General features: G+C 54.1%; 1 protein-coding gene across 7 annotated transcripts in view; it reads left to right on the top strand.

Annotated features, from left to right (window-relative positions):
• The window catches only part of TEP1 (telomerase associated protein 1), a 42843-nt gene that overhangs the window by 29185 nt on the left and 1383 nt on the right, over window positions 1-12275 (top strand). For 6 of the 7 annotated variants that reach the window (XM_077312969.1, XM_077312972.1, XM_077312970.1 and 3 more), the window contains 27 exons: window positions 77-169; window positions 265-397; window positions 615-765; window positions 1138-1277; window positions 1383-1471; window positions 2029-2143; window positions 2255-2480; window positions 2583-2700; window positions 2955-3079; window positions 3628-3727; window positions 3927-4082; window positions 4234-4443; window positions 4970-5123; window positions 5346-5564; window positions 5682-5845; window positions 6332-6448; window positions 6727-6834; window positions 7459-7585; window positions 8194-8264; window positions 8349-8481; window positions 8613-8752; window positions 9709-9827; window positions 10511-10660; window positions 10747-10861; window positions 10968-11073; window positions 11722-11840; window positions 12036-12140. In XM_077312969.1, coding sequence (XP_077169084.1) covers window positions 77-169; window positions 265-397; window positions 615-765; window positions 1138-1277; window positions 1383-1471; window positions 2029-2143; window positions 2255-2480; window positions 2583-2700; window positions 2955-3079; window positions 3628-3727; window positions 3927-4082; window positions 4234-4443; window positions 4970-5123; window positions 5346-5564; window positions 5682-5845; window positions 6332-6448; window positions 6727-6834; window positions 7459-7585; window positions 8194-8264; window positions 8349-8481; window positions 8613-8752; window positions 9709-9827; window positions 10511-10660; window positions 10747-10861; window positions 10968-11073; window positions 11722-11840; window positions 12036-12140 — 3603 coding nt within the window. The remainder of the gene's footprint in view (window positions 1-76; window positions 170-264; window positions 398-614; window positions 766-1137; window positions 1278-1382; window positions 1472-2028; window positions 2144-2254; window positions 2481-2582; window positions 2701-2954; window positions 3080-3627; window positions 3728-3926; window positions 4083-4233; window positions 4444-4969; window positions 5124-5345; window positions 5565-5681; window positions 5846-6331; window positions 6449-6726; window positions 6835-7458; window positions 7586-8193; window positions 8265-8348; window positions 8482-8612; window positions 8753-9708; window positions 9828-10510; window positions 10661-10746; window positions 10862-10967; window positions 11074-11721; window positions 11841-12035; window positions 12141-12275) is intronic. The other variant, XM_077312974.1, reaches the window with a different exon arrangement.

Raw genomic sequence — 12275 nt, 5'->3', positions numbered from 1 at the left:
TTCTGTGGGATACTCTGATTGGTCAGAATAGCCAGGAGAGCATTAGGGGGTCTTCTCACCCCTTTTGTCCTTGCAGATGCGCCTTGTGCTCCTCAAGCGAGGCTCCCAACAACCGCTCTACCTGATGCTGCTGACCCAAGACCTGCGGCTCTTCGCTCTGTACGAGAAGGTGAGGGGGTCAGTGCGGGCAGAGGGCAGCAAACGTGTCTTCCAAGGTGTCCGCAGGGTTGGATCTCCAGTTTTGCTTCCCCTCCTTTCCTCCAGCTCTCGGAACGGATCCAGAAATTGCCGCCCTCTCTCCCTTTGCTGCTGCAACACCTGCTGGGGTGCCTGGAACAGGATCACGGGCAGGAGCTGGTTGCCATCGCCTTGGTATCTCTCTGGGCCAGCAGAGACGGTACGTTGTGCCAAAGAGGGACTGTTGCTAGGAGCATAGAGTTGGGTTTGACCTCCAGGGTCATTGTGTCCAACCGACTGCAGAATGCAGGATGTCCAAATGCTCTGTTGTTTGCATGGCTCTTCACCAGAGCTGGTTGCATTTTGGCAACCTGCGAGTTATCTTTGGAGCACTCAGAATCCCCTTTTGAAGCTTCTTGTCGCCGTGCCCATGGCAGGGTTGACGGAACAAGATCTCTTTGGCGTCGTGGCTGCCTGGAAAGATCTGAAGGGAGCGAATGCAGACCTGGAAGAAACCATCCGTGCTGGGAGGCGAGCCAGAGGCTACCCCAGGGCTCCTTTCTTCGACTTCCTCCGGAGCCTGCGGGGGTGAGTGGTTCTTCTTTGGTTTCCTGGGGGCCCCTGTGGCCCCACCCCCTTGTTTGCATCCACCCTGGGTAGTTTAAGGCAACGAGTCACACCTCTTAAGAAATGAGGAGCTACTCACAAAAACTCACACCCCGCCACACATGTTGCGTCTTGAAGGTGCTTCTGGACTCTTGCACTTTTCTACTGCTAAAGGGATGTGTGTGCGAACAAGCCCCCCCCCCCCCCTGGGAGTACCCTGCTTCTCAAATTCTTTAAGATACTTCATTTAAGGGCCTGAGCCAATTGGGACATGACTGCAGCCCCCAGGTGCTTGAGACCACGGGCTTCTGGCTCTGAGCACCCTGGACGAATCGCTCTGCCATTTCCCCATAGCCTCCTCAGGGCCTGTGGCTCTCCAGCAGAACCTCCTGGCTCCCGGCTCCATCTCTGCGGCAGCCCTTTGAAGACGGCCGTGGAAAGGCGTTACCTGAAGAAGCCGGGCTTGGATCACACCGCTCACATGCTCCTGGCAGGTAATCTCCGGGCCTCGTTTTGGGAATTGGGGTGCATTGGTCCCTTGGGGTCCACTGTGTTGTGAGGGGCCCTAATCTTCTGTACTGGTGCTTTATCTTCTGCAGCTCACTGGTGGAAACTCTCAGACCCAGATGGTTCCAGGAGCTTTCGGAACTGCGAGGCGGAATCCTTGAGAGCGCTCCCCTATCACCTGGTAAGCGACAGAGAATGCAACTCCCAGTAACCCCTCTGGGTGTCAAGGCGCCGCTCGCTAGCGGGGCTAGGAATCAGCATGACTGCGGTGGTTGTGTCATATTGAACTGCTATGAGAACATGGTGTCTTCTGCACACAATAGATAATGCACTTTCAATTCACTTTGGAAGTAGATTTTCCTGTTCTGCACTGGAAAACCCAGCTGCCAAAGCACATTGAAAGTGCATTATCCTCTCTGTGTGTGGAATTGGCCCAGGGCAGAGCTGTACTTCTAATCCTCTATAGATGGAGTGAGGAAAATGGTTCAGGGCTTTTGGGAATACAGAGATGTTTTGTGCAGATATGGAGATAGATAGATGATGGATGGATGGATGGATGGATGGATGGATGGATGGATGGATGGATGGATGGATGGATGGATGGATAGATAGATTCGAATCCGCCACTCTTCAACTGCTGCACCACACCGGCTCTCATACAGTTCAGGAAAAGTAGGACAGAGAAGCAACTGGGTCCCTCTTGGTGCCTTCTGTCAGTACAACTTTTTTCTCCATCAGGTCCAAAGCGGCTGTCCTGACATTCTGGCCTCTCTCCTGACTGACCTGCGGGTCTTGGGTGCTCACGTCCGGCTGTGTCTCCTCCCTTCCCTCTCAGAAGCCTACGCGCTCTACGGTAAGTCACAGGGAAAAAACCCAACCAATGTCTTAACCTTGACATTTAAGCTAATCAAGAACAAATCTGTCCTCCCATCTCCACTGACCTCAAACCCCTCTCCTCTGATAGAGAACGCCGTTGGCTCAGAGCACGATAAGGCCGTGGACTCTTTCCGTGGCTTCCTGCAAAGGAACCTGGACCTGATATCCCAGAATCCTGTGCTGCTCCTGCAACAGGCCGCCAACGAACCGGATTCTTCCGCTCTGTGTTTGCAAGCGCAGGCGGAACTGTGCGGAAACGGAAGACATTTCCTGAAATGGATTAACAAGCCCCAAGAAACCCAAGATAACGTGAGGTGATTTTGTAAAGGCAGCGCCACGGAAACACAGTTATGGGCTCATCCCTTTCCTACAGATTTCTGATCCTGTTTATTTCTCCTTCCTCCAATTCCTGCCAGCCTGGTCCTGCCTCTGCCAGTCAATCTGTCCAGCGTCTCAATTTCCCCCTCGGGAAGCCTGGCTGCTGTGGGCACTGCTGAGGGAACCATCCACCTCCTGGATTTGAAGACCGGGCAGGTAAAACGGTGGTTTTGATTCGTGCCACTTGCTCAATCCCCCTCCCTCGAGTGGCTTAGCATCAGGGCCTGTCTCTATTCCTGCATGGCCTCTGTTGGGAAGGAGAGGAGTGGGCGTTTGAGTTGGTTTGCAAAGGAAAAACGAATGTTCATCTTCGTGGCTTCTGCACAGTCCCCACCTGTGGCAGTTACAGGTGAGCGCAATGCTGCTCTCCTTCTTCCCCAATCTCCCCTTCCCCCTGCACTACGATTTAGGAATGGAAATCCCTGCTGAGCCACTGCGATGGAATCTCAACCTGCGTGTTCCTGTCAGAGACGTCCGTCTGCGTGGGGGCCTTCGACGGACGCCTGGAGCTCTGGAGCGTGAAGGAAGGGTGCAGGTACGTCCCTTAAATGGTGATCAGGGACCATTGGCTGGAACGGGGAGTGGCAAACAAGCCATTTTCGACTGAGTGAACCGTGGAAAGTCAACAGACCAGGCAAGGGGATGGAGGGACACCCATTTTCCATGCAATTATAAGGCTGGAATTTTACTGAGCATCCCAATTTGGGCGCTTCTGGCACTGGCGACGGCTCTGGCCTGCAGCTGTAATAACTATTATTGTTCCTGTTGTTGTTTTGTATTTATTGTTATTAATTTAATTTATAGACCTCCCTCCCTAGTGGCTCAGGGCGGTGTACAACAGTACCCCATTACGCAACACTAAAGCAAAATGTTAATGAAAGCTTTAATGCATTAAACACATCATAGCATCGTAAAGCTTCATACATCTCAGGGCAAACTATGCCATTTCCTATGGAAGCTCAGAACTCCAGTTCTGGTTGTATATCTGGCTGGATACTGTCCCTCCCGCTTGCAGTTCAGTGCTCCAGTGTTAATTTAGCTGGGGGGCAGCCTCCGATCGCTCGCTTCTCATCCCATTGGCAGGCTCCTGAGCATGGACGCCCACAAGGCCCGGATCACAGACTGCTGTGTCAATTCCGACCGTAAGCTGCTGGCGACCGTCTCCCTGGACGGCTTCCTTAAGGTATGAGCCCCCCTTCCAACCTTCTTCTCGCTCGCCGGAGCTGTGTTGTCATCCAGTTTTTCAGGAGCTGAGAAGCTCTGTAACCTGTCCCTAACCCAGCCTATATACCCCGCTTTTCACTTCATGAAGGAGTCTCAAAGCGGCTTACGATAAGTAATAAGCAGTAACAATAACGTACGTCTACGATTTCCTTTTTCAGCTCTGGGAGTCGGCCCAGGGTCGTGTGACACGTGAACGGGACTGTTTGCACCCTTTGAACTGTGCGACCTTTCACCCTGCGGGTCAGCTGGTGGCCACAGGAGGGTGGGATCGGACCATCACCATCCTGGACATGAACGATACGAGCGTGGTCTCGGTGAGGAAGGTTCAAAGCGGCATGCAGTGGTGGTGGTGGGAGGAGTTGTGGAGCCTTGTGGGGCACACGAACATGAGGGCAACAGAAGGGTGATTTTCAAGGCTGGTTGATAGAGCGAGGACCTTTTCTTGACGCAAATCTTCTCCCGCAGGAGTTAAAAGGCCACGATGCTTCTGTCCATTGCATTTCCTTCTCCTCTGCTGGCAACGTTTTGGCGGCTGGGTCATTGGCTGGAACCATTTGCCTCTGGTCATGGCGGGAAGCTGTGGCTTTGTGCATCTTCCCAGCGCACTCTGGCTGTGTCACTGCTGCCCAGTTCCTCCCGGGGGGGCAGCTCATCACTGCGGGAGAAGACGCCAAGGTACTGTTTTGTACAGTGAACGAGCCAGCTTCTGGATTAGTAGGACTTGGGGAAAAGGAGTCCTAGACAAAGGGAGGAGGAGCAGCAAATAAATTCTTGCTCATTTATTTATTTCCTGCCCTCTCTTTGGCGACTCAGGGCGGGTGACAACAAAATACACTACCAAATTTAGTTAAATCTTTTAATTAAAAACAGTAAACCATTACCAGATTTTCTTTATCCGGAAAGAAGAGGCGGGGGGGGGGGGTTGTAAGACCCTTCAGCCTGAGTAAATTTAGTATAATTGGGTAGATTTCTGGCAGGGAGGCTGGCATGCCTGGATGTTATTTCGACCTCAACCATAGACCCGGCAGAGCAGCGCCATTCCCTAAACCTTGTGGAACCCATTAAGGTCCCTCAGGGATCTGATCTCATCAGGCAGGAATCTGATCACCTCACCACACCGAGGGCAGGCAGGAGCACAGCATGGCAGTAACATGATTCTCAGGTATGGTCGGACCAACACCACATGCCTCCCACACTGCAGGTCCAGCTTTGGACAGGCCATTTGGGACAGCTCTGGAGCACCTTACAGTCTCCCGCCTGTTCCGCTGCTCTGTGCACAGTGGCCAATCCTGAAGGCAGCCAGCTAGCTGTCGGGTACCATTCCGATGACGTCTGGGTCCATCACCAGCCATGGCGTAAGTGACCGGCAAGACTGGAGAAAAGACAGGGGAGCCTAGCCTGGCCTCGGCCAATCTTGGGTGCTCAGGCCCCCCTCTGCTTCTAACCTGCCTTGGAAGATCCTTCCTGGAGGACATCACAGGCCAGTTGTGACATCGTATGGTGGTTGGTTTGCATGGAGTTCTTCCACGGAGGGCTGGTCTTGGAAGCTGTGAGGTTTCCTTCCCTCTCTCTTGCAGGATCTAGCATTGGCCCGACACACTGCAGAGCAAGCGGGGTGGCTGTTTGCAGCCTTGCGTGGCTGGACAACCTCGTTCTGGCTGGGGGCAGCAGCGACGGCTCCCTCGTCATCTGGGACACCACAGAGCTCCCCGCCTCGTGCCTCCGTAAGCTTCAGGGCCACGACAGAGCTGTGACAGGCCTGGCAGTCTCCAAGAACCTGATGGCATCAACTTCAGGTGACTCCAAAGTGACCTCCGGTGATCCCTGACTAGGGATCCGGTTGCCTCTTGAGTGGAGGGAGGTTGGTCTGCTAGCCTTCTGGGTGCAGCCATCTTCTTCTCCTCCTCTTCCAGAGGATTTCACCATCCACCTCTGGCTCGCCGAGTCCCTGAGAACTGGCCCTGCCACGGACACCGGTGATTCCCCACTTGCCACGCTACGGGGCCACACTGCCGGAGTGACCTGCTGCGCCTTCAGTCCCGACGGGAGCTGCCTGGCCACGGGAGGCAAAGACCGGGTAAGGCTGTCACCCCAAGGGTGGGCTCAGCGCTCTCGGGGGTCAGCACGAGGCCTGCATTTGGCTCAGGCAGGGCAATGAAAGAGGCCGGCAGGGCTGACCAGGGGTGTGGGAATATGTCCCAGAATCCTTTGCGGTGTTCCTTGGCGGTCGGTTGACATGAAGAGCTTTTCAATGGGGAAAAAATGGCCATCTTTGGAAGGGGACTGGAGACAGTTTTCGGGTTCTGGCCTTGTAAGATCCAGGAATGCTGCAGTTAGAGTGCTGGACCAGGATGGGAGAGGCACGGGTTCAAATCCAGCACTGCGCCAGGAAGCTCAGAGAGTGACCTTGGACCCCATCACTGCCCGGGAGATTGAGATGAGGAATGAGGAAACCTGTTGCCACCATATTCATTCATTTTGCTTGTCACCCGCCTTTCTGGCTGAGACCCAAAGCAGAGAACCATCCGGGCAATAACAGCCTGTGCTTCCGCTCTGTCCTCAGGCCCTGTTTCTCTGGGATGTGAAGGACCCCGCCCAGACGACCCCTTCCCTCCGGCGATCCCTGCCTTTCTGCCACCAGGACTGGATCGCCACCTGCGCCTGGGCAGGCTCCCTCTTGGTGCGTTTGGGGGATCGTGAGCTCCATCTCGGTGGGTTATTGTGTGGGGAGAGAATCCCGGAAGCAGGGGTGTGACCGGGCCAGCTTGGTGTAGCCATTAAGAGCGGCGGCTCCTAATCTGGCGAGCCGGGTTGAATCCCCTGCTCTTTCGCATGGAGCCAGCTGGGTGACCTTGGGCTAGTCGCAGCCCTGTTAGAGCTGGTCTTTCAGAGCTCTCTCAGCCCCACCTACCACACGAGGGGTCTGTTGAAGGTTCATCTTTACCGTTCTCCAAACAGCTGTCAGGCTCCAACGATTGCACCGTTTGCCTCTGGGATCCCCAGACTGGGAAATGCCTCCGGGTGTTCCTGGGTCATCAGAGCCCCGTCTGTGGGGTTACAAGTGAGGTAAGGTGCCTCCCAGGGGGGGGGTGTCTTGACAAGAGAGGTTACCTCTTGAATTCTCTTCCAACCCCTCATTGGCCAGGAGGACTTTCCTCTTCCCTGGGCAACATTTTTGCAAGTTTCTCAGACTTGGGCTTTTTTGGGGGTTCCAAAGCAAAGATATGGGAGGGGGAGGAGGGTCATTTCTGCATGGTGTTGTGGTTAAAGAGTGGCTGAACTCCAATCTAGAGAACCAGGCTTGATTCCCCATTACTTCTCCACATGCAGCCAGCTGGGTGACCTTGGGCCAGTCCCAGTTCTCTCAGAGCTCTCTGAGCCCCACCTCCCTCACAGGGTGTCTGTTATGGGGAGAAGAAGGGGAAGGGGTTTGTAAGCTGCTTCAAGACTCCTTTGGGTAGTAAAAAAGGGGTACAAAAGAACAGCCCCTCTTCTCTTCCAAATGATCTCCCAGCACTTTGAATCACATGTAGGAAGGGAAGGGAATCTTTTTGCCCAAGGTCCTTCATTGGTTCCGTTTTAGAGCACAGCTCTTTCGGAGCAGCTGTCCTTGCTACCAGGGACATTTAGTGCTTGTTCTGCTCACGGCCATCGCAAACATGCCTGCCCCTTCTCTCCCTCTTTCGGCAGAACGATCATGTCATCTCCGTGGACCGGGAAGGGATGCTGATGGCGTGGGACCTCCAGGGAGTGGAGAAAACCCGGTTCCTGGCTCACCCGGGTCGGGCCAACCACTGTGCTGGTTTCAGGGATCAGAGTAAGAACATCTTGCTGAGGCTGCTTTGGAAATCTGGAAGGGGAACGAGCTCTGATACAGCTGCCCCATTACTGGATAAGGCCATGCGGACAAGAGGGTGCCGATATTTGGTGTTCCCATTTCCAACCAGCAGAAAGACCCCTTAGAACAGCAGAAGAGCCTCGCTTAGCTCAGGCCATGCACGTAGCTATTGCAAGGCCTTAAATCCGAGCGATTTAATTTTATACGCAACATTTCTGTCCCAGCTCCAAGGCAGTGGTTTAAGGAGGTTTTAACCTGCTGAGGAGATTCAAAGATGCCAGTTATGAGATGGGGTTAAGAGAGGCAGTCTTAAATGTGGAGAACTGGGTTTGATTTCCCCACTCCTGCTTGTGCAGCCAGCTGGGTGACCTTGGGCTAGTCAGTCCGAATAGTTCTGTTCTCGCAGAACAGTTCTCTCAGAGCTCTCTCAGCTCTTCACAGTGTGTCTGTCGTGGGGATAGGAAGGGAGAGGTGTTTCTGAGCCACTTTGGGATTCCTCAGGGTAATAAAAAGCAGGGTACAACCCCCCTCCCCAGCTCTCCTTTTTGCTTTCTACCAACATGAAACCTCCCTTGCTCTCCTTTCAGCAGGGGAAAAGGCATTTCTGCTGGCTGCTGCAGGCTCTGATGGGACAGTGAACCTTTGGAAGCCGCTGACGGTAAGAGATGGGGAACGGGGGCTGGTTCTACGCTCCTTGCAGTGCAGTCTAAACACAGCGTTCCCCTTTTCTTCCGACTGACAGATGGAGCAACCCCAAATCCTTTCTGGCCACTCCGCCGCTGTTTGCGGGGCTGCGGTTTCTCCTGCGTCTTCCTCTTTCCTGACCATCGCTGAAGACAGAACAGCCCGGCTGTGGGCCCTTCACAAGGAAGACGGTGAGTTGCTCGGTCACGCACACCAAGCCCCCTTCTCAAACACACCCCTGGCCCTCCCTGGGTTCTGTCCAGGGATCACGGAGTTTTAAAACCACCAATCGGTAAACCGACTGTTCCTCCATCCCCAACAGGTGGCGTCACGAGGCTTCCACGGCACTGCGGGGGCGTCACAGCCGTGGCCTGGTCCCCAACGGGGGGGTTTGCTGTGTCCGGTGGGGAACGCGGAGAGCTGACGCTGTGGCAGGAATGCCAGGTGGCGACAACTGTAAAGGTAATCAGAGCAGCCAGGTGAGGGGGGTGGTCAGTGCGCCCTCTGGTGGATGAAGGGAAGGAAAGCAGGCTCCTGGGAGCAGGTGGGACGATGCCTCATGGCTGTCACAGGGAAGACGCACTTTGGGGTCTGAGCAAAGTCTGAATCTTCGTAGCACCTTCATGCCCAGCAAGATTTCACTCCACGCCTCTTCCACAGGCAGCCAGCTGGATGACCTTGGGCTAGAAACAGTTCTCTCAGAGCTCTTTCACAGGGTATCTGTTGTGGGGAGAGGAAGGGAAGGTTATCGTAAGCCGCCTTGAGCCTCCTAAGGGTAGAAAAAAGCAGGGTACAAAAACCCCAACTCTTCTGAGAGTCAAATCGCCAGTGCCGTGGACTCAAAAGCTCACGCCTGGAAATCTTGTTGATCTTTTAAAGTGCTTCTTAGCCCAATGCAAAGACTGACGGTAAAAACCCACTGGAAATCCCTTTCAGATTCCCTTCAGATTTAACACCCAGGCTGGGTGTTAAATGAGAAATGTTGGGGAATTGCGGTGTGTGTTTGCGGAATGCTAGGCAGAGGGTTGGAGCTCTTGGGTTATACCCCGGGGAACAAAAAGCAAAAAAGGAAGGATTTGTACAAAGGCGTTGCCAATCAGACAGTGGCTGTCCCTGAGCTGAGCGATATTACTGAAGAATGCAGACTCAGGTGGGAAGCAGCCATCTTGGCCCGAAACAGCCAAACAAATCTGAGTCCGGGGGCACCTCGAAAACCAACCAAGTTTGATTCAAGGCGTAAGCTTTCTTGTGCATGCACATTTCTCCAGATACAAAACCCAAAGAAGCACGCCTGCGTACGAAAGCTTATCCCTTGACTCAAACGCCGTTGGTCTTCAAGTTGCCTCTGGACTCAGACCTCGTTCTGCTGAGGAGGAATGCGGTGCTCTCTCCGTGATTGTGTCCTCTCCGCCTTCCAGGTTGGCTCGGGCTGTATCAGCGCCTTGGCCTTCGCCTCCCCCCACACGGTCCTTGTCGCCGCTGGTGGAATCAGCCTCTGGAACATAAACCCCGGCAGAGGTGAAGAGGGGACCGTCCGGTAAGGCCAGCCGAAGCAGCTTCAGGTCCCAGTATTCATCCTTTCTCAGACTTGGGGGAACCAGAAGGGCACCCCTGAAGGCCCCGATTCCCCTGGCCCTGGCACCTGCTGCGGCACAAGCAAGCTGGGTCTAGGGAGGAAATGTTTGTCGGAGCAGCTGTGGCGCTCCTCTTGGCCATCCCCCAGGGAGGAAAGCTTGAGGTGAAAAGAAGCTTGCTCTGAATATCATCTGTGGAACTTGGCCTCGAAAACTGATCGCTCTTTAAAAAGCGGATTACGAGACAAGCAGTTTCAACAGCTCTAAGCCTCTAATAATGAAACAGAACCTCCATGTTTAGGAATAGTGTATCCCACTTATTGGGTGTAAACAGAGGAGGACTATGCCACATGCTTAAGCACCCCACTGCTTAAGAACATTCCCCGCAGCATCTGGCTGACCACAACGGGAATCAGAATGTGCAACTAGACTGCTCCAAATTCCAGCCAGGGGGTCTTCCCCACCACCAGTTCAAGGGTCCTTGGTCAAAAGGTGTGACTTCTGGTACCTGTGGGAGTCCACCCTTTGTTACTCTTCGAGGCCTGCCACATACCTCTGACCCCTGCCACATACCTTGGGCACTAAGCTTCTCTCTCTCTTGCACATCCTTCTCCCCCCACCCCACCCCACCCCACCCCCTTCTCAGTTTGGTGCACAGGCAGACGCTGCAGCCAGCCGCAAAACCTTCAGTGGTCTGCGCATGGGTGCCCCGTCCCGGTGGATCCATCGTCCTCGGCCTGTCCAACGGAGCCTTGTCAGTGCTCGATCCCAGGAAAAAGGATTTCTGGAGAAGCAAGTGAGTGGGCAAAAAGCAGCTCTCGGGGGAAGAGGGGTTGGGAGACCACCCGCCTCTCACCGTTCTTCCCCCTCCCTCCCCCCCAGGAGAACAGAGACGTTGGGGGATGACGACGACCGCGAGTACTTTGACGTCTCCGCGTCCGAGGAGAGCACCCTGCACGTCTGGCACTCCACACATTCCCCGGGCTTGTTCAAGATGGTGAGTGGCTGCTGCTAAACAAGAGCTGCAGGGGGAGGGGGAGAAGAGGCCTGGATTTCCTTTTTTCACCAGACTTGCACACCCCCTCCCTCTTTTTGTTTCTTAGAAGAGGATCGCTTTGGGGAAGCCAACAGATAAACGGGAGCCGGAGCTCGTAGCTTGGGAACCGACACGGCCATCGGTCTGGATCACAGCTGCTCGGCTGGTCAAAGGTGAAGCTAGGGCAGGATGTTTTCTACCTGGGGACAGGAGACCTGACTAGTTCCTGTGGGAGATAGTTTTGCTCAAACAGCTCCTAATCTGGCGAGCAGGGCTCGATTCCCCACTCCTCTGCGTGCAGCCAGCTGGGTGACCTTGGGCTAGTCACAGTTCTCTCAGAGCTCTTCTCTCAGAGCAGTTCTAAAAGCACCACTTGCTTCCTAGGGTGTCTGTGGTGGGGAGAGGAAGGGAAGGTGACTGTAAGCCCCTCTGAGACACCCTCAGGCAGTGAAAAGCAGGGTATAGAAAACCAACTCTTCTTCTAAAGTCATTAGGACAAAAATCCACAAGATGGATTTGGTACGTTTTCATGCCCGCAAGGTTTTGTTCTTACTTTCTGAAATCCCTCCGTGGAGACCAAGAGAGAACAACACATTTTGAAGTTCTGTTATCACTCTATAAGGACCAACAAGCATGATATTCCTTAATAATTTGCCTCCGACATACTATTGTGAGTTCGGACTTAAAAAGTATAGGAGTGGTGTGTTTTTTCCCAAGGTTTCCTTTTGTTTACAGACTCCGACTAAGGGTGTAGGCTGACTCAGAAGGGAAGGGGAGGGCAGGAGGTGCCATCTTTAACTCTTGCCCTCCTTTCACAACAGATCAGTTCTTATTCTGTGCCGACTCGGAAGGAGCCCTGTGGACTCAGACCCGGCAGCGGCCGGAGGGAGCAGAGAGCCCAGGTTGTCAGTGGTCGCTTGAGAGGCAGCGGAGGAGAAAGGTGAGAAGAAAGCAGTTGAGTTAGAGGGGATAAAGGGACCAGGATGGAGTTAGCTTCCGGGGGATTGCAGGAGTGGCCGGACTGTGGCTCTCCAGATGTCCATGGACTACAATTCCCATGAGTCTCTGCCAGCACGCTGGCAGGGGCTCACGGCAATTGTAGGCCATGGACGTCTGGTGTCTGTTGTTTTCTCAGATTCACGACGGCAAAATCACGGCTCTCCACATCCTCGCAGACAAGATTGTTACAGCGTCCCACGACCGGGATGTGAAAATCTGGGACCGCGACACAATGAAGCTGGTAAGTGGAGCCAGACCCTTTTTTTTTTCACTGCGTAGGTTTTAATCTGGCAAGCTGGGTTTGTTTTCTCACTCTGCCACATGCAGCCAGCTGGGTAACCTTGGGCTTGTCACAGTCCTGCTAGAGCTGGAGCTC

Source organism: Paroedura picta, chromosome 16 (assembly GCF_049243985.1).
Source record: "Paroedura picta isolate Pp20150507F chromosome 16, Ppicta_v3.0, whole genome shotgun sequence".
Taxonomy (NCBI): Eukaryota; Metazoa; Chordata; class Lepidosauria; order Squamata; family Gekkonidae; genus Paroedura; species Paroedura picta.
The sequence above is the reverse complement of the archived record's forward strand: the minus strand, read 5'-3'. Positions and strand labels throughout refer to the sequence as shown.